At 45.8% G+C, this 22,223-nt stretch overlaps 1 protein-coding gene across 1 annotated transcript in view; it reads left to right on the top strand.

Moving 5' to 3' along the window:
- Positions 1–21,981, top strand: part of rims4 (regulating synaptic membrane exocytosis 4) — a 75,968-nt gene extending 53,987 nt beyond the window's left edge. The window contains exons 3-6 of the mRNA XM_080204349.1: positions 8,625–8,737; positions 14,904–15,005; positions 15,681–15,820; positions 18,048–21,981. Coding sequence (XP_080060475.1) covers positions 8,625–8,737; positions 14,904–15,005; positions 15,681–15,820; positions 18,048–18,266 — 574 coding nt within the window. The 3' untranslated portion in view covers positions 18,267–21,981. The remainder of the gene's footprint in view (positions 1–8,624; positions 8,738–14,903; positions 15,006–15,680; positions 15,821–18,047) is intronic.
- Positions 21,982–22,223: the final 242 nt, after the last annotated feature.

Raw genomic sequence — 22,223 nt, 5'->3', positions numbered from 1 at the left:
GAACCCTGCCACAGCAGCTGGTGGAGTTTGTATTCAAACAGTAAAAAATATCTGGAATTACCGATGACCATGAAACTGTTGCCCATTGTTGGAAAGACCCACCTGGTTCACTAATGTCCTTTAGGGGTGAGGTGGAGATGCCGGCGTTGGATTGGGATGAGCACAGTAAGGAGTCTCTTAGGGAAGGAAATCTGCCGTCCTTACCTGGTCTGGCCTACACATGGCTCCAGAGCCGCAGCAATGTGGTTGAATTCCAACTGCCCTCCAAGGGCAACTAAGGATGGGCAATAAAAGCTGCCCAGTCAGCGACACTTATGCCCCACAAATTTATTAAAAATTCCTTTCTCACCTAACATATTAGACGGAATACACAAGAAACTTATGAGGATGTTACCCAGGATAAAGGGCTTCAGTTACAAACAAAGAGTGCAAACATTTGTGTTCTTCTTCTCGGAGCAGAGACAAAATTATGGGATGATCTATTCAAGCTTTCCAAGATGCTGAGGGGTTTTGATAGAATAAATAGGAAAGATTACTCCCTCTGGTGGTGAACTGGTAAACCAAAAAAACCATTCGATCTAAGGAGAAGATGAGGTGAAATAATTTCACTCAGTGTCACCATGTTCTAACTTTTCATCAGCAAATTCATCTCCTGAATGTGAAAGTTGCATCTCTGCATTGAACAGCTTTTCCTTGACAGAGTGTAATTTCTCTATGCTATTCTTCAAGATGTGGAGATGCCAGCGTTGGACTGTGATGGGCACAGTAAGAAGTCTCACAACATCAGGTTAAAGTCCAACAGGTTTATTTGGTAGCGCAAGCCACAAGCTTTCGGAGCGCTGCTCTTTCATCAGGTGAGTGGGAGTCATGTTCACAAAAGGGGCATATACAGATACAAACTCAATTTACAAAATAATCGTTGTCCAGTATTCCCCGGAGCGGAGAAGCTATGACATTTTCTCCGATAAAGAATGTCATTGATGAAGACGAACATCTCGCCAAGGCCATCCCCACACCCCCACTTCTTGCCTTCAAACAATCGCGCAACCTCAAACAGACCATTGTCTGCAGCAAACTACCCAGCCTTCAGGAGAACAGTGACCACAACACCACACAACCCTGCCACAGCAACCTCTGCAAGACATGCCGGATCATCGACACGGATACCATCATCTCCACATGAGAACATCATCCACCAGGTAAACGGTAAATACTCTTGCAACTCGGCCAACATTGTCTACCTGATACTCTGCAGGAAAGGATGTCCCGAGGCATGGTACATTGGGGAGACCATGCAGACGCTACAACAACGGATGAATGAACACCGCTCGACAATCACCAGGCAGGAGTGTTCTCTTCCTGTTGGGGAACACTTTAGCAGACACGGGCATTCGGCCTCTGATCTTCGGGTAAACGTTCTCCAAGGCGGCCTTCACGCTGAGCAGAGACTGATAGCCAAGTTCTGCATACACGAGGACGGCCTCAACCTGGATCTTGGATTCATGTCACACGATCTGTAATCCCCATGACTTGCCTGAGCTTGCAAAATCTCACTAACTGTCCTGGCTGGAGACAATACACATCTCTTTAATCTGTGCTTAACCCTGCCTGCACTCATGTTTTCTGTACCTTTAAGACTTGATTACCTGTAAAGACTCACATTCCAACTGTTACTTTGTAACTTGAGTTTGTGTCTTTATATGCCCTGTTTGTGATCAGCACTCCCATTCACCTGATGAAGGAGCAGTGCTCCGAAAGCTAGTGGCTTGTGCTACCAAATAAACCTGTTGGACTTTAACCTGATGAGTTCTTACTATCCTTCAAGAACAGCTTCTTCCTGCTGCTGTCAGACTTTTGGATGGACCTACCTCGCACTAAGTTGATCTTTTTCTATACCTTAGCTACTACTGCAACACTACATTCTGCACCCTCTCATTTCCTTATCTATGAACGGTATGCTCTGTCTGAATAGTGTGCAAGGAACAATACTTTTCAGTGTATGTTAATACATGTGGCAATAATAAATCAAACCAAATCACTTTTTAAAAACTTCACACCTGTCAATTGTTTCTGAGACTCCTGTTCCTTTGTAAAAACTTCTTTCTTTTGCCATTGTTCAACTTTTTGGAGGTTTGATTTTCATTTCAGCCATCTCATTTTTCACCAATCCCGTGATTCTCGGTGAGTTTGAGAAATCCTGTGCTTTTCCTGTTAGTTCCAGCAGGAGATGCATTCCAAAGGTTCAGCATTGGGCTTGAATTTTCTGACCTTATTTCTGTCTTTTCTCTCTCTGTCTGCAGCAGATCTTTGTCCTTGTCCTTCACTTTGGTCTCACTCTTGGCCATGTCTGCCCCCCTGTGAAGTCTGAACTTGTTTCAGTTCTGTAACTGCCCTACTCACAGCTTCATTATCCACTCGCAATTTCAAAGGATCTATGACCTCTCCTTTCAATGTCTCCTCCTTTCCGTTCAGCTGGTTCTCCAGCTCATTAGTCTCTGTCTTGTGCCTCCTGGCTTCCTCCTGAAACATTAAACATTGCTGGCTCTTCTCTGCCAAGCACTTTGTTTAGAGTGACATTAAATTCACTTTGCTTCCCTTTGTAATTTTCCAGAGGAACAAATTTTGACTTCAGGGATCTTCTAGTGTGTGAAGGTCTTTCAACAAGCTTTCCTGTCCTTTGCAAAGCTCAACTGCTTCATCTGGAGTTTTCTTTGAATTCACCAGTGTCTCTGCGACTTTGTTCTTCTGTAATTCCATTCTTCTGTTCAAGGCAGTCTTGATTTCTTCCTGCTGCCAAGGCAAAATGTACTTCATTCTCGTGGCACGGAGGCACAGTGATTAGCGCTGCTACCTCACAGCTCCAGGGACCTGGATTCGATCCTGGTCTCAGGTCACTGTCTATGTGGAGTCTGCATGTTCTCACCGTGTCTGCGTGGGTTTCCTCCGGTTTCCTCCCACAGTCTGAAAGACATGCTGGTTAAGTGGATTGGCCATGCTAAATTCTCCCTCAGTGTACCCACACAGGTGCCAGAGTGTGGTGACTTGGGGATTCTCACAGTAACTTCATTGCAGGGTTAATGTAAGCCCACTTGTGACAATAATAAATAAAGTTAAACTTAAGTAAACTTGCCTGCCATCTGTTGACTTTATCCAGTAAAAGCAATTTACCTTTTGAATTGTAAGTACCTTAATTCTGTGAGATTTGCGGGCCTTTAGATGTTTGCTGAGGGTTTTTTTCCCACTGAACTTACATATAAAATTTAATTTCTGAAACGAAAAGGCGACATATGACATTCGGCAAGTGTAGCAAAACGGAAACGTACAAATTGAACTTTGTCACATTGCTCACGGCATTCCAATGGTGAGTCCAGGCGTGCGGTGAGTGATAGCGGTAGATTTTGCAAAGCTGACATTGGAACAGCATAACCTTGGAATATCCAAGTTTAACCACGTATCCACTTTGGGTAAATTGTCGTCCATTTGCATACGGATAAGTATGATACTTTGACAGGACAATCTGGGCTGATGTTGCTCCACAGAAATTTAATGGTGGGGTCCCAGTTACCTCCAAACCATAAAATTAAAGGCACTCAAGCTTTGTGATTCCCACTGTCTGCAGTTTCAGACAAGAAGACATTCTCACTGACAGATCTGTTCCAGTTGTCCTTGTTTTGACAACTGATGCTGTTCAACATTGGTGATCTATCCCATTAAATCCCAGAACCTTGAATAATAGTTACCTTTTATAAATATATGTTGTCAAAATGCATGTGACATCACTTTAGAGAAATGTTTGAAAAGATAAGTAAAACCTTCAAACTTGAGTTACATTTTCTCTGCATTTTTGGCTAATTGCGATAGCTCTTACCAGCTAAAGTGTCATTTTTCCATTCAGCAATCAAATTGCAGCGTGTTTTACCGTTTATCCAGCCCTGTGTATGGTGATATAGTTATCATGGACTACTTAATTATGCTGTCTTCTGCCTATGGCCTGTACAGTGCACAATAGTTAGCACTGCTGCCTCACAGTGCCCAGGACAATATAGAATCCCTACAGTGCAGAAGGAGACCATTCGGCCCATTGAGTCTGCACCAACCACAATCCCACCCAGGCCCTATCCCCACAGCTCTGCATATTTACCCTGCTAGTCCCCCTGACACTAAAGGGCAATTTAGCATGGCCAATCAACCTAAACCCCACGTATTTAGAGTGTGGGAGGAAACCAGAGCATCTGGGGAAAACCCATGCAGACACAGGGAGAATGTGCAAACTCCACACAGACAGTGACCCGAGGCCGGAATCGAACTTGGGTCCCTGGCTCTATGAGGCAGCAGCGCTAACCACTGTGCCACCGTGCCACCTGAGTTCAATTCCAGCCTTGGGTGACTCTGTGTGTGTGTGTGTATGTGTGTGTGTGTGTGTGTGTGTGTATGTGTGTGTGTGTGTGTGTGTATGTGTGTGTGTGTGTGTCTGTGTGTCTGTGTATGGAGATTGCACATTGTCCTGTGTGTGTATGGGTTTCCTCTGGGTGCTCTGGTTTCCTCCCACAGTCCAAAAAATGTGTTGGTTAGATGCATTGGCCATGCTAAATTCTCCCTCAGTGTAACTGAACAGGCTCTAGAGTGTGGCGATTAGGGGATTTTCACAACAACTTCATTGCAGTGTTAATGGAAACCCACTTGTGACACTAATAAAGAAAATCAAACTGAAAGGAAGAGGCAGAAGGAGAAACAGAGCAAGAGAGATTGTGAACTATTCCAGAGATATATTTCCGTTATAAGCCTACAGGATTTGATTTGCACTGTTTATTTACCCATTTCTCATGCTGAATGTTAGTAAAATGTGGAGTCAGTGGGACCTGCCACAGTTACTCACCCTCACCCACTCCACCCTATTCCCTAATTGTGGAATTGATCGTACAGTCTCAGCAGAGGGAGGCCCATTGCAGCAATGTATAGTTCCAGCCTCCAGCAACTCTTTCTAAACCTCTTCTTGAACTAACTCAGGGAACCGAGAATGATTGGAAATCCTTTGTGATGCCCGGCACCCAGACTCGATAGAGACCAGGAGGTGATCTTCTGCTGTATACGACTTAATGCCGTATTCTTCTGCGCCTTTACTCAAAGAAGTTTCTTAGTAATCAATCTAGATGCAAAGTTCAGTCAAAGTGATAGGTGGGACGCAGCGATGGCTCCGACCCAGTTGGAAATTGTTTTCATGGTGCTGCTAAATAAATGCTTCAAATCCAGATTGAATAAAATTAATGTAAGCTGCCTCTAAAAATAGGTTTCCTGCCTGCTGAACTCTGAGTCATGATGGATGATACAACAGCTTTATAGATACCTAGTTAGGCTGCACTTGGAATATAGTGTTCAATTCTGGTCACCACACTACTGGAAGGATGTGGAGGCTTTGGAGAGGATTCAGAAAAGATTTACCAGGGTGTTGCCCTGGTACGCAGGGCATTAGCTACAAGGAGAGGCTGGAGGAACTTGGTTTGTTCTCACTGGAACAACGGAGGTTGAGGGGAGACCCGATAGAAGTCTACAAGATTATGAGAGGCAGAGTGGATAGTCAGAAGCTTTTCCCAGGGTGGAAGAGTCAATTACTCGGGGACACAGGTTTAAGGTGCGAGGGGCAAGGTTTAAAGGAGATGTACGAGGCATGTTTTTTTACACAGAGGGTGGGGGTGTCTGGAACTCACTGCCAGGGGAGGTAGTGGAAGCGGATACAATAGTGAGTTTTAAGGGGTATTTTGACAAATACATGAATAGGATGGGAATAGAGGGATATGGTCCCCCAGAAGAGTAGGGGGGTTTAGTTCAGTCAGGCAGCATGGTCAGTGCAGGCTTGGAGGGCCAAAGGGCCTGTTCCTGTGCTGTAATTTTCTTAGTTCTTTGTTCTTACAAGGTGTATTATCTGTAGGACTTCCAATGTGGTAAAATGTCCTAAAGGGCTTCACAGGAGGCTTACCAAAAACATGAGCAACATGAGGGGATACTAAGACAGGAGACTAAAAGCTTGGTCAGAGATAGGCTGGATTCTCTAGTCCCGCTGCAGTAAACGGAGATTTGACTGATCTCCAAACTCTCCGTCCTCACTGGGTGTGGAGGTGGGGTGTGAACAGTCGGATAATTCTGGCTGTGGAGTTTAAGGAGAGTCTCCAGATTGGGAGTGGCAGCGAGGTTCAGGCTTTCAGTTTATCCACAGAGGAAATCAATTTCCATTCCTGAACAAAGGGACAACTTTCAAGATTACCTGGCTGAGAACCAAAACTAATGATGACCAAGTTGCTCCTCAGAGAGTTACTCAACGCTCTGTTAACATTTCCATAACAGGGATATCTTCAGCAACAAACGGACTGACCCAGGTTCATAAAGATTCTGCATCAGAAAGGTGAGGACTATGCACCAGGATGTGGCCACCTATCCTCACTGACCCTAGATAGTTTTACATATCTAGGCTGCACACTCACCAACAATCTGTCACCTGATGCGGAAATCCACACTATCCCATCAGGAAAGCTGCAGCTGCCGTGTCCACGATAAGTAAGGAACTCAGAATGAGAAACTACAGGTCCACCAATCCTGTCTCCTCCATGTACTTCTCGACATTAGTCAGGTAGACAAGTAGTCTTTAGCTGAGACGTGATCGAGACACCGGGATGGTGAACACGTGGGGTGGAATTTTCCCGAGAAAGAAACTAAGGGCACGATCTTACAGCCACATCCCGCCTGACACTCGGAGAAGAGAACTTGGGCAGGAGGTGGAAAATCCGGTTTGCATCCAGTTTTTCTTCTCCCCCAGTTGTACCGGCAAGATCAGGTTTGCGCCCAGAAAGTGTGGGAAGTTGAATAAAATATTAATGATGACTATGGGGGGGGGGGGTGTGTGTGTGTGTGTGTGTGTGTGTGTGGAGGGGGGGGGGTGCGGAGGGGGGGGGGGGCAGTGTGGATGGGGAGGGTGGCGTTGGGGGGGTGGATAGCGTGTGGTCATGATCTGGTTCACTACAAAGACAGGTGCCGGGCTTAATGTGGGCTCATTTTATTCAAAATATTCTCCAGGGACACAATGTTCACAGAATCATAGAAACCCTACAGTGCAGAAGGAGGCCATTTGGCCCATCGAGTCTGCACCGACCACAATCCCACCCAGGCCCTACCCCCATAACCCCATGCATTATGTTAGCTAATCTCCCTGACACTAAGAGGCAATTCAGCCTGACCAATCCACCTAACCTGCACATCTTTGGTTTTGAGGAAGAATATCAGATACGCTGGGAGATTGGGGTGGCTGTCATATTGGCACCCCTAGAGATCACCAGTCGCTTCCCCAGTGAGCACAGGCTCCTCCGCTCCCCCCCACCGCCCCACCCTGATGACGGGAATTACACCCTGGCACTTTTCTTCCACTGGGTGCCATTAGATTGCATTTTTTTACTCATTCGACACGGAGAATCTCCTTTATAAAATTCTGCCCTCAGTGTCATAATGGTGAGACTAGCAGAGCGCCCCCTGTCGCTCTTTGGGGGAGTGGCGGGAGGGTGTGGGATTGGGGAGTGGGATTGGGGAGTGGGACGGGAGGGGAGGGGGTTGGGGGAGTGGGGTATGGGGTGGGATGGGTTTGAGAGGGGGGGGAGAGGAGCGGAGCCCAAACACACCAGTGAGCCTGGAAGCAGCAGAGATCTCAGGCATCATTTCACAAGGGTGCCCTGGTCTCACGGTGCACTGGGGGTCCACCTCTCTTTCCCCAGAGAACATCAGGACTTCCCCTCGTTGATGGCGTATTGATCCCCACCCTCCCGACACGGGGCCCACACCCCTCCCAGAGGGCCCCCCGAATGATTTTCTGGGTGTGTTCTGGTGTGTGGCATCATTAAAGAGGGCTGGGGCGATTACAAACCATTTGGTGCTGATGTGGACCTGATTTTTAGGTTGTTTTCCGGGATCGGTACAATGTGTGCTGGGCTGGTGTGGTCAGAAAATCCCTCGCCCCACCCCACCTGTGGTACTTTGTAAAAATCACCTAATTTCTGTTGTAACTGTTAGTTGGGCTGGCACGGCGACACAGTGGTTAGTGCGGCTGCCTCACAGCACCAGGGACCTGGGTTCGATTCCCAGCTCGGGTCACTGTCTGTGTGGAGTTTGCACATTCTCCCCGTATCTGCGTGGGTTTCCTCCGGATGGTCCGGTTTCCTCCCACAGTCCAAAAGATGTGCAGTTAGGTTGATTGGTCATGTTAAATTCCCCCTTAGTGTCAGGGGGACTAGGAGGGTAAATGTATGGGGTTATGGGGATAGGACCTGGGTGGGATTGTGGCCAGTGCAGACTCAATGGGCTGATTGGCCTCCTTCTGCACTGTAGGGATTCTGTGATTGTATGAATTATCTCAGATTGTGTGTGATTAAAGACTGACAGAGGCTGGGAGCTTCCCTCAATCATGGAGAGACTCAGGATGTGCAGCATTGATGAAGGTTATGTTTCTATCCGTTATGTCTCCTGCTCATTGACATTGTTTGTGCCCAGACTCGGTTTAACAGAATGAAAAGATTACACTGCCACCATGTTCTCTCTGTCAGATTCAGCTTGTTTTACCAATAACTGGATACTTATTCTCTCTTCAGCCTGAACTACAGCGGAGTTTGCCTGGCCTCTGACGGACTGTTCAGGGACTTCCTGGATGGAATGGGTCCTGCCCAGTTTGTAGGGCGTCAGACACTGGCCACACCATCGATGGGTAAGAGACTCCTGTTACCTCAACTCGAACTTCAGCACTGGCCCTGCGCGAGGGATAGCGAGAGTCCTCCTCATTCCCAGGAAAAGCCCTATTCCTGCTGGAACTGCCAGCTCATTCCTTCGGTTCACTCCTGGGCTTCTCAGATCCTGGGAAATCTGACTACAACTGTCCCACTCAAATCAGGCTCCCAATATGAGTTGCCTCCATCCCTCCCTACAGCAGACACACACACTCACACACTTCTGATCCCATATCACTTCTTGCTATCGATTTAACTTCATTCCTTACTAACAATGCAATCCCGCACCCTTTGCCCATCTGCCTGTCTTTCCGATAGGACACGTATCCTTGGATATTTAGATCCCAGCCCTGATATCCTGGATCAGGTAAGGGGAGCAGATTTCCTTCCCTAAAGGACATTAGTGAACCAGATGGGTTTTTTTCCAATAATCGACAATGGTTTCATGATCATCAGTAGATTCATAATTCCAGATTTGTTTTTAATATTAAATTCAAATTGCACCATCTGCTGTGGTGGGATTCGAACCTGGGTCCCTAGAACATAAACTGAGTTTCTGGGTTAATAGCCCAGCAATAATACCACTAGGCCATTGCCTTCTCCAGGATGACAGCCATTGTGGTTGAAAAGGCATTGTGATGTGAATGATAAATTTGCGAATGTATTTACCAATATTCTTTTCTCGGTTATTTAGAACAATGTGCTTTTAGAATCCTGCTGGAATTTACGCTACCGATGATCTAGTTTCAATGACATTCTCATTAAAGGATTTACAATCTGAAATACCCCCTTTATTCACAATTGGTTTCATTCCCCTTCCTGGAACGATTACTTTATCCCACCCCCTATTCCTGAACATTTTCATTGCTTCATGGCCACTGAGTTCAGCCAATTTTCAAAACCTTACTTTCCATTTTTGTTCATTATTACTCCAATTACGAGCGACAAACCTATAGCCAAATGGCATCAAACCTCAGTGAAATCACTGTGAGGGTGTAATTTATACAATTAAGTAGGGTGACACAGTGGCACCACAGCGCCACAGACCCGAGTTCGATTCCTGGCTTGGGTCACTGTCTGTGTGGAATTTGCACACCCTCCCTGTGTCTGCATGGGTTTCGTCCAGGTGCTCCAGTTTCCTTCCAGACGTGCGGGTGGATTGGCCGTGCTAAATTGCCCCTTAGTGCCGGGGGGACTAGCTAAAGTAAATGCATGGGGTAATGGGGATATGGCTTGGGTGGGATTGTGGTCGGTGCAGACTCGATGGGCCAAATGGCCTCCTTCTGCACTGTAGGGGTTTTATGATTCTAGGAAGATTACTGCAGTCTCAGGGTGATCTGAGACTCACAACATTAGCAGAAAGGTAAAGAACAGCTCATCCATCGAGACTATTTGACACCGGGTGGCACAGTGGTTAGCGCTGCTGCCTCATGGCCCCAGGGACCCAGGTTCAATTCCCAGCTCGGGTCACTGTCTGTGTGGAGTTTGTACATTCTCCCCATGTCTGCGTGGGTTTCCTTCGGGTGCTCCGGTTTCATCCCAGTCCAAAGATATGCAGGTTAGGTGGATTGGCCGTGATAAATTGCCCCTTAATGTCCCAAGATGTGCAGCTTAAGGTTAAAAGGTTGCAGGAATGGGGCAGGAGATGGACCAGGCTGGGATGCTCTGTTGGAGAGTCGGTGTAGACTCAATGGGCTGAGTGGCCTCCTCCTACATGGTGGGGATTCTATGATCTCATGACTGACACTCCCATTGGCTCATTCAGCTGTGGTTCAGGTTGGAGCACACTTGCTTCTGTATCGGAGGGTGTGGGACCCAGGAGCCTGGAACTGTCAAAGGTGGCACTCCAGTGAGATATTGAGGGAGTGCTGCACTGTCGGAGGCGCCTCCTTCACCTCAGAATTAAACTGAGGCCCTTGTCTGCACTCTCAGGTGGATGTAAAAGCCCCCGAGGCACAGGTTTGAAACTGAGCAGGGGAATATCCACCCCCCCTCCCGTTTCCTGACAGATATTTACCCCTCAATCAACATCACTCAAATAGTTGGTCTGGTCATTGGTGTATGTGGGATCTTGCTGTGTGCTAATTGGCTGCATCATTTCCCACATCACAACAGTGACTACGCATCAATATTTCATAAGCTGTGAAGCACCTTGGGAAATCTTGTGGACAGGAAAGGTGCTATAGAAGTGCAAGTCTTTCTTTTTCCTTCCCCCTCTCGTACAATCTCCCAGGAAACCCAAAAGAAAATTCCAGGGCCAATAAGGGAAAAAATACTCTGCGAAATTCTTCTCCGATCAAAACTCGGAGATCTCAGGCAGCAGGTGGTATCCGTTGAAGTCTGGTCTCTCCAACTCGGAGCCAGTTGAGACCTGGATCAGCTCCCTGTAGAGGGCAAGAAACCCGGGCTCAGAACACCAGCAGTGAGCACATTCCCGAAACTCACAGCTCTCTGGGAAAAGAGGAGCTGCCCATTGTCCATCCGGTCTGTACTCCGACACCTACTGTTCCCCCATCTGTTAAAGCAGAAAAATCTCTTAATAGGGATACAATATGGCCTTTAATTCTTTTATAAGACTGGTAACAGATACATCATTGTCAAAGTCAATCTAAAGTTAATGAATCATAGAAATCCTACAGCGCAAAAAGAGGCCATTTGGCCCATTGAGTCTGCACTGACCTCAATCCCACCCAGGCCCTATCCCCATAACCCTACACATTTACCCACTAATCCACGCATCTCAGGACATTAAGGGGCAATCAGGATAACACACACATCTTTGGACTGTGGGAGGAAACTGGAGCACCCAGAAGAAGCCCACACAGACACGAGGAGAATGTGCAGACTCCACACAGGCAGTAACCCAAGCCGGGAATTGAACCCGGGTCCCTGGCGCTGTGAGACAGCAGTGCTAATCACTGCGTGTCAGGGGGATTAGCAGGGTGAATATGTGGGGTTACAGGGGAAGGGTGGGATTGTGGTGGGCGTAAACTCGATGGGCTGAATGTCCTTGCTCTGTGCTGTAGAGATTCTATGAGTCAATAACTAACGGGCTCCTTACCCTCAGGACCCTGAATCAATTCAGCCTTTCTGCCACATGGGGTCAGTGTAACACCATATACTAAAGCTTCTAATTAAAACTATTTAGTAACGTTGCTGAGTTGCTCACATACAGGTTATATCAAAAAGGGTCATTTTCACAAACATTCGCTGTTAATGTCTATTTTGCACATAAGCAACATTCTAATCCCGTGGCTCCGCCTTCTGCAATATCCCCATTTCCCACTTTTCTTCAGCCTATCTAACCAATCGAACAGGATGCTTCTTGTGGACAGTTGAGAATAATAAAATGCCTGCAGAGAATTCCTTAGAAACAAAGCCCTAATCCCTGACTGCACTCTCAGACCCGACCAACCGACACGTCTTCATCCGGTTTCCAGCTATCAATGAATATGATGTAGAGGCTTCCTGAGAAGGTTGTCAGTCTGATGGTAACAGACGGTGAGTGAATGGTATGTGACTGAATTCCCCGGACTCAGGCAGTGTACTGAGCAGTGCAGCCCAGGCTCGGTGCGGTGGATTGTGATGTGATTCCAGCCTTTAATTAAATGACAGCTTTCCTACTCTCACGGTTCTCCATCCAGAAATTACACTGAGTTTGCGACTTGTGACTGGATGGTGAAGGACAGGATCGTTTTCTCCATCACCCTGGGCACCGGCTGTGGCTGGGGCGATAACACTGGCAGCTCAGGGTCTGAAGGTCATGTCCTTGTCTCAATACTCAGAATCCAGGCTGATGCACACTGCCGGGCGGGGTGGAAATAAGTCTTGTATGTTTGGAAGCTTTGGGTGAAAGTTAAACAGAAAACCTCATCCGCTCTGTCAGGACATTCATGTTATTAATTCTCAGGATGTGGATGTTGCTGGCTAGGCCAGAATTTATTGCCCATCCCTAATCGCCCTTGAGAAGGTGGTGGCGAGCTGCCTTCCGGAACCGCTACTGTCCATGTAGGTACACCCACTGTGCTCTTAGGGAGGGAGTTCCACCATTTTCACCCAGTGACAGGGCAAGAGTGGTGATATATTTCCAAGTCTGGATGGTGAGTGGCTTGGAGGGGAACTTGCAGGTGGCGGTGTCCCCGTGTATCTGCTGTCCCTTGTCCTTCTAGAAGGTAGCGATCTCAGGTTTGGAAGGCGCTGCTGAAGGAGCCTTGGTGAGTTTCTGCAGTCCATCTCGTAGATGGTACACACTGAGCGTTGGTGAAGGAGGGAGTGAATGTTTAAGGTGCTGGATGGGCTGTTGATCAAATGAACTGCTTTTTCCAGATGGCGTCAAGTTTCTTGAGTGTTGTTTGAGCCGCACTCATCCAGGCAAGTGGGGAGTATTCCATCACACTCCTAACTTGTGCCTTGTAGATGATGGACAGGCTTTGGGGGGGGTCGGGAGGTGAGTTACTCACTGTAGGATTCCCACCCTCTGATTTACTCTTGTCGACACAGTATTTATATGGCTGGTCCAGTTCAGTTTGTGGTCAATGATAACTCCCAGGATGTCAATAGTGGGGGATTCAGTGATGTTAATATTATTGAAATTTTTGGGGAATGGTTAGATTTTCTCTTGTGTTAGAATCAGAAGGTATAGTATGAAGCCAGCCGAGACTCCAACAATTTTTCTATTTTGGCATAAATGTAAGGAAAGGATATTTCACTTCAGGAGTAATTCCACTGTCAAATTAAGGATCATTTTAATCAAAACAAGCATTATTCCTAACACAGTTTAAATATAACTTTAACAAAATGAAGCAGCTGAACAATCTTTAAGCGTGAAAAGAAATAACTCTAATTTATAACTTCTCACTATATCAGTTCCAAATAAACAACACTTGTCTTACAGACTTAATCACCATCTTAAATATAGTTAGTGATCACAAATATACACTCTATAATGAGTGTAGACAGCCTTGGATGTTTCGGAGAGATATAGAGCTTTCAGAAGCCTGACTCCAACTAGAACAACAAAACTCCAATACCTTTCTGCTAAAGCCTGTTTCTTTCTCTGCTACAGATCCAAGATCGCACATAAACTACATCATCACATGATTGTCAATCACTCTAATCAGTAGTCCAAGGGAACCTAAGTAAACAAAAGTCAATTAACTGTACTTATCACAGCAGCAGGGTGGTGCAGTGTTAGCACTGCTGTGTCAGAGTGTCAGTGATCAAGATTTGATTCCTTGAGTGATTGTCTGTGTGGAGCTTGCACATTCCCCCCATGTCTGTGTGGGTTTCTGTCAGGTGCTCTAGTTTCCTCCCACACTCCAAAGATATGCAGGCTAGATGGACTGGCCATGGAAAATTTGTGTGGGGTTACAGGGAAAGTGGAGAGTGCCTGGGTAAGATACTCTGTCAGAAAGTTGATGCAGACTTGCTGGGCCGAATGGCCTCTTCTGTTCTGTAGAGATTGTCTGATCTATAGCCCTATGAAAATTACTATATACAATGTTGAAATAAGTAATTATCCTGTTGTCCCAGCATCTGAGCTATATTGCCATCAGACATACTGACTGACTGTAAAAAAAAGCTAACTTTAAAACATTCTCCCGAAACATGAAAAAAATACACTATGTATAATATTATTTATATATATAATGATATACATAAATACACACATATACTATATGTAACATAAATATCCAGCACTTATTATTTCTCTTCCAGGATTCTGACTTCTTCAATTCATTGGTTTGGTACAAATGAAAGCTTTTCTCTCCACTCCTTCCATAGAACATTACAGCACAGTACAGGCCTTCAGCGCTCGGTGTTGTGCCAAGATCAGTCTATCCCACTCCCTATCATTCTGGAGTGCTCCATGTGCCTATCCAATAACCACTTGAAAGTTCCTAAAGTGTCCGACTCCACTATCACAGCAGGCAGTCTATTCCACACCCCAACCACTCTCTGAGTGAAGAAGCTCCCTCGGACATCCCTCCTGTATCTCCACCATGAACCTGATATTTATGCCCCCCAGTAACAGCTACAGCCACCCGAGGGAAATTCCATTCAGTCTTTTATTCATGTCAGGTTGAGGTGTGTCGGGTTAACAGGGACTGAATAAGAAACCTCAGGAGATTGTTTTTTCCAATTTAGGTGATGTGGAAATTGGAATTTTGGAGAGGAATGGCCAGCTTGAGGTGGAGGTGATTCAAGCTCGTGGACTTACCCCGAAACCAGGGACCAAGTCTCCACCAGGTAATGCATCGCTGCCCATATCCCCTCGACCAGCCCCTCAGGAAACAGCTCAGGCCTGAATCACCCACTCCTCACCCTCTGCTGTCCACCCTCCCAATCATCTCCTCTCCCCAGACCATCCATTCCCCCCCTCAACTATTCACTCGCTCCTCAACTACTCAACCCCCCCCCCAATCATCAACCCTCCCCTTGACTATCCACACCCTCCAATCATCCATTCCCATCCTCAACCACCCACTCCCCCCTCGACTACTCACCCACCCCCAACCATCCATTTCTCCCCGACGGTGCGCTCCCCCACCCCGACCACCCACTTTGCCCCTCAATCATCCACCTCCCCATCCTGACTATCCACATGCCCCTCGACCATCTATTCCCTCCTCAATGTTCTGTCTCTCCCGGCTCCCTCAGTGAATTAGTTATATCAGGATGGGATTACTCGGGAGTTTCCCACTATAGCCGTGTCAGTGGAGTCAGGAAGGTGTGTGAGTCTCTGTGGCCTGGCCTTGTTCAGAGTGAACTTCTCAGCCCTACAGAGCAGCTGAGGGTTCACCCCTTTCTCTGGTGGACCTCGGCAGTTCTGATCAGTCATTTAACAGCGAGGGGAGAATTATTTACAGGATGGAGTAAACTCTCAGCTTGGGGTCTGTAATCTGTCTCCTTTCCCCATTTCAGCTGCTTATATTAAACTCTACCTGTTGGAGAACGGAACTTGTATTGCAAAAAAGAAAACAAAGATGGCTCGGAAATCTCTGGATCCGCTGTACCAGCAGATCCTAATCTTCACCGAGAATCCGCAGGGAAAAATCCTGCAGGTCAGTACAGAGCAGGTGACAATGTTTAAATTGAGGGATGGAGTGAGCATTGCTCGTACCTTAGCAACCACACCTCACTGGACTGGACAAATAATAGCCTCCAGATCGACTGGTACTAACTTCACAGAGTATTGCAGGCGTTAATCAGTACATTAGTGTGAGTGTGTGTGAATCTACGTCTGAATATGGGTGAGTGTATCTGTATGATTGTGTGTGAGTATGTATGTGTAATGTGTGTGTGAGAGAGTGTGTGTGTGTGAGAGAGAGTGTGAGAGTGTGTGTGAGTGTGAGAGAGTGTGTGAGTGTGAGAGAGAGAGTGTGTGTGTGTGTGAGAGAGAGTGTGTGTGTGAGTGTGAGAGTGTGTGTGTGAGAGAGAGTGTGTGAGTGTGAGAGAGTGTGTGTGTGAGTGTGTGTGTGAGTGTGAGAGAGTGTGTGTGTGTGTGAGAGAGAGTGTGTGTGTCTGAGAGAGAGTGTGTGTGTGTGAGAGAGTGTGTGTGTGAGTGTGTGTGAGTGTGAGAGTGTGTGTGTGTGTGTGTGAGAGAGAGTGAGTGTGTGAGTGTGAGAGTGTGTGTGTGTGTGTGTGAGAGAGTGTGAGTGTGAGAGAGTGTGTGTGAGTGTGAGAGAGTGTGTGTGTGTGAGAGAGTGTGTGTGTGAGGGAGTGTGTGTGAGTGTGAGAGAGTGTGAGTGTGAGAGAGTGTGTGTGAGTGTGAGAGAGTGTGTGTGTGAGAGAGAGTGTGTGTGTGTGTGTGTGAGTGTGTGTGTGTGAGAGTGTGTGTGTGTGAGAGTGTGTGTGTGTGTGAGAGTGTGTGAGTGTGTGTGTGTGTGTGTGAGAGAGAGTGTGTGTGTGTGAGTGTGTGTGTGAGTGTGTGTGTGTGATTAGTTCTGTTGTTAAATCTATGTTAACGGCACTAAATAAATGACATTTGATCTCGATCTTGATGATTCTGAATTGCAATGGCAGGTGCCGTAGATTGAGGTGTATAAGTGGACCTGCCTCACAAGGTGAATGACAGCGATGGTGATTTACACCCGTGTTAGTGGTTCAGTTTTATGTTTATTGTATAAGTTAACTCCTGTTCTCAAAGGATTTTTCAGGTTTCAGCAGTCGATTATCTGCCTCCATCAATGGTAACTGATTACTTTTACAATTAAATATTCAAGCCTTATGATTGAGGTCCATTCATAAATGTATGTACAGGGTGTCCGGGACACACCCTGCCCGCTGAATTTCACTGGGAAAATGACAAGTCCGCCCCCCTTCTTTCTCTGCTCCAGTTGATTCCTGAGTAACAGTGGATAACTGTAGAACCTCATTACAGAGACAATACCCCACTCCTCCAGTGCCGGTGCAGTGCAGCACTGCCAGAGGCACCACCCTGGATAAAATGTTAAACCGAGGTGCTCGGGCACTGCCCAATGCCTCTCCCTCAAAAATATCACTCAAACGCATGATTTCATCATTAGAATTGTGGGATCTTGCTGTGCACAAATCGGCCGCTGTGTTTTCGACATTCCAACAGTGATTTGTAGCAAGCTCCTTACTTTGCAGGAGATCTGCTGTCTCGCTGTTTTATTTACTTGGTTTCTGTGGAAACAGATGCAATTGTAGCTTTCGAGAGGGGATTGGATTGAACACTTGAAGGAGAAAAACACGGCAGGGTTATGGGGAATGGGCAGTCGGAGCCCAGAAAGAAACAGGGTCAATATGGCATTGGGGCCTCTGATTCGATTGGCGTTTAGTCCTTTCCCTGCAGGATATGTACAACCACCAGCGATTTCTATCACCTCGGCATATTTTAAAATACAAAAGTGTTTTTACAATGATGGTGTGATTAAAATCTGTCAGTGTGATTTATTTTTAATTCAGTGGTGGGACATGGGTGTCGCTGGCTGGGCCAGCATTTATTACCCATCTCTAGTTGCCCTTGAGAAGGTGGGGGTGAGCTGCCTTCTTGAATCGCTGCAGTCCATGTTCTGTGGGTTGACCCTCAATGCCGTTAGGGAGGGAATTCCAGGATTTTGACCCAGCGACTGTGAAGGAATGGCCGATACATTTCCAAGTCAGGATGGTGATTGGCTTGGAGGGGAACTTGCAGGTCCCCATGTATCTGCTGCCCTTGTCCTTCTAGATGGAAGTGGTTGTGGGTTTGGAAGGTGCTGTCTCAGGATCTTTGGTGGATTTCAGCACATTTATTTTCTCTCTCTCTCTCTCTCTCTATCCCGCAAGGTGATTGTGTGGGGTAATTACGGCCGAATGGATCGGAAATACTTCATGGGCGTGGCCCAGGTACTGTTGGAGGAGCTGGATCTCTCGAGCACTGCGGTTGGATGGTACAAGCTCTTTCCCACCTGCTCCATGGTGGATCCGCCCTTGGCCCCGCTCCTACGCAACGCCTCCCAGCTCTCCCTGGAGAGCACCGTCGGACCCTGCTGTGACCGATCCTAACAACCGTGGAACCTCTCAGTATTTATTTAAGGCTGAGCGCACAGGCTGTGGGGACCCCTTGAAGAGAGGGGGGTGTCCTTCCACGCGATGCATGTTTGACTCGGTCATTCCCCCTGGAGTCTCTTTCGGCGAAAGGATAACGGAGTGACTAGCAATGATGTCAAAGAGGGGAGCAGGTAATTCCCACTCCCCCCACCCCGTGTGTGGTCCCACCCCAGTGTGGGCCGGTCATATTTGCATTGTTTCACGCGGCAGTTGTCTAAAACCCATGCTCAGTTTTTTATAGACTTCTATTACCTCACCATCTAGTCAATGTGCCAAGCGCGGTTTACGATTCTTTTGGTGGTTTCTTAGATTCTCATTCTGTGAGCCAGCACATTTCGAAACGTCCGCTAAAAACCCCAACCGTTTGAAGGGCCCAGCTGCTGAGAACGCAAGCCAACGTGCTTTGACCACTTGCACCAAAGATGCAAAGTTGTCTTGAAAAAATGTAGATCCCAATTGTGAGTTCCATGCACCAATGCACAATGGAGGTGTTGGTAGCTGGTAGGGCAAAACAGCACATCTTAGTCCTTTAGTTCCAGAGAAAATCCACCATTCCTGAGAGGTGGAAAAGCAATTTCCATGGATAGTTCATCACTGACATTCCATTGTCTTGGCATTGCACTTAAGTTATGTCAATACATGCTTCCAACATATACTCCGTGACAATTTGCTATCATTAGATTTTACACTGATAGATGAATAAACAAAGAGTATTTCTCAGTGCTACTTTAATCTATTTCGCCACTTAACGCACTGGTTTAAAAAAATAGCAGAACATTTTTTGGCAATAATTTGTCTTGCAAGGTGGGAAACATGTCAACTTTGAATGTTGATCAAGAGTGAGGGTCAGTTTAATGGACGTGAATTAAGGATATCAACTTACTTGAAGAGAGCATGCAAGAGAGGGTAAGAAAAGAGTTTGTGGAATATGGAGTTAGTGCAGCAGCACAAGGGTGCTTACTGAATATTTAAAACAAAAACTGTAATTCTCTTTAATTAAGAATAATTTTGAAACCTTTAGACATTCTCTGTGTATTAAGAGAGGATGCAATAGTTGTAGATTGCAGCATGCAAGGGTAGTATTTTAGATTAAGGCTGTGGGATTTAGCAAGGAGTGAATGTGTTCAGAACTGTGCCAGCCTTGTCCTCGCTGCAGTCAAAGGAAAAGATGAGCAAGGCTGGCAAGGTTGGAAGGGAGAGATCTTCAGTCTAATTGAAGTAATGAAGAATCCTCGTTAAAACTTTTGTTCATATCCCAAATTAAATCTTTCTTTGAATCTATCAGCAAAAATCAATCCAATCTTAAACTTCAGCATTTGCATTTAAATTTCTGACTATTCTGCGGAGATTCCCATTCAGATTTTTTTTAATAGCTGTTTTATTGAATTAAATCCAGCCATAAATTTGTCAAAGAATCACTTCCTTTGCGTCAATTTTGAAATTTACTAATTGAAATAATTACCCATGTTAAAGTAAGAAATCCAGTTCAATTTTGGCTAATGTACGATGCAGAAGAATTTGTCAACAGCAGTTAATCCCTTCAAAGCAATAAAAATAGGAAGAAAATGACTGCAGACCGTTCCCTTCTAACCTGTCCTGACTGTTTATCAATTCACACCAGCCTAGTCGCAAAGTTACAATACCTATTGTTAATATAATTAATTAAAAAAGCTCATATTACTCCAGTTAACCCAATTTTCTTGCTTAGAATACAGCAACCTCAAGGAGAAAAATGGCAATTTTATCTTCTTTAATGGTGCCAGGAGGTGTGACTTGTCCTATATTTATGACGAAGAGAGTTTAAGAAGAAGAATGCAAAGGTGGGCAGGTTGCTTTTACAATAGATTTATGTATTTAGCAGTTAGATTAATTTGATGAAGACGTCGCTATCTGCATGCTTGGGTTAATGTTAGTCCTGTAGTAACTTAAAAACAAAGCACATCTCTAAATTTTGGCACTTTTCAGTATTTCGATACTGCTCCGTCATTACTAAGGTCTCTAGGTGCAGCACATGTAGCAGCTTAGGAGTGGGCTGGACTTAGCCACGTAGAACTTCTTTTCTCAATATATGTTGGAAAATGTAATAAATTTTATTGACAAAGTAGACTTACTATAGATATTAGTAATAAATAATAAGAACAGGGTTTAAAATTACCGTAAAACCACAGGCAGTTTTATCAATTATAATCGAGGAAAAGACTGATAAATGTGAAAATAGAATTCATATATAGGTACATTGTATAATCTGACACATTTTCTTTGATTGTTTTAATCTAACTATGAGAGCCTGTTAATGTTAATTTTAAATATATATGAATATTGAACTTTTGAACATGTTTAAAACCTTCAGAATTGTGTAAAGGTCTTTCTAGAAGGAACTGTGTAATGTTTGGGTTCAAAGTTGTTTGACAAGAGGGGGGCTGGGGGCTGCCTTTCCAATGGTTGCCTATCTCCCACCAACCACTGGGGGTGTTACAGGCACCGAAATGACTTCATGTTAAAATGCTAATCTTGTTAAATTTTTAAAAGGGAGATTTTATTGGAATCCAGGCTGGGAAGCATTGATTAGAATGTTTCACGGTGCCTGAACCTTCCTTTACTGTTCTTTAAAAGCAATGGGGGGTTTTGAGAGCGCCAGCAGTGATTGTTAAGCATTACGGGACACATTTTTAGTACCGGAGTGCGAAGCCTTGCCTGGCTGTAGTGTAGAGAGGGAAATCAGGCTGGAAACATCACGGGTGTGATCTTACCGACCGTTCACACCTCACTCCCGCTGCAGCGAGGTTGGAGAACGCGGCACCCAGCCAAAGCTCCGTTCACCGCAGCGGGATGGGAAACCGTACCCCGGGGCCCCCCCTGCCCCGGCGTGAACACTGATAAGACATTTATTGCAGAACTCACCCTCCTGACATCACCTCTGATTTCACTTTGATGAATTTAAATGCTGCTATTTGAGTGATGTTGTACACTCAGGTGATGAAGATTGTAATGAATTTCTCTCTCCTGTCTTATCAAATCATCAGTCACATTCCTTTCATCCAGTCAGTTATAAAACCTTTCTTTGGGATTGGAATGGATTGGATGGGACTGCATGCTTTTTTTAAAAAATGTTCACTTGTTCTGCACAAACTGTAGATATTTTAGTGCAATGGATAAGTAAATTAGAATTAATGGATTGATATTGGGTTCCAGTTCTTGTTAAGGTGCTTAAAACACTTCTCAGTGGAAAGCGAAGCATCTGTGACTCTTCCCATTTATCTCTTCCCTGCATTTCTATAGAGCCATAGAATCCCTACAGTGCAGATTGGGGCCATTCAGACCATCCAGTCTGCACTGACTCTCCAAAAGAGCATCCTAACCAGGCCCCCCACCCCCAGGCACTATTCCCATAACCCTGCGCATTTACCATGGTCAATCCACCTAACCTGCACATTTTTGGACTGTGGGAGGAAGCCGGAGCACCCAAAGGAATCCCATGCCGACGCAAAACATCTCAATTTCGAGAAGGAATTAGATTTTGCTCTTGGGGTTGACGGGATCAGGGGATATGGAGGGAAGGCCAAATCAGGACATTGAATTTGATGATCAGCCATGATCATAATGAATGGTGAAACAGGCTCAAAGGGCCAAATGGCCTACTCCTGTGCCTAGTTTCTACGACAAGGGGAGAATGTGCAAACTCCACACAGACAGTCACCCAAAGCCAGAATTGAACTTGGGTCCCTGAGACTGTGAGGCAGCAGTACTAATCACTGTGCCACTGTGCTGAAAAGGGCGACGTGTTGCTAAAGTTTTCTTCTTACGCTCATTAGGACAAATGCAAGAATGCCAAATTTCAAACAAATGCTATAACCCATAGTTCCATGTTGCTTTCTCTATGGCAATGTCTCTTCCAATCAAAGTTGACTTGCC

Source organism: Carcharhinus amblyrhynchos, chromosome 16, assembly GCF_965287045.1.
Source record: "Carcharhinus amblyrhynchos chromosome 16, sCarAmb.v2.hapA, whole genome shotgun sequence".
NCBI lineage: Eukaryota > Metazoa > Chordata > Chondrichthyes > Carcharhiniformes > Carcharhinidae > Carcharhinus > Carcharhinus amblyrhynchos.
This window is presented reverse-complemented; position numbering and strand designations above follow the sequence as displayed.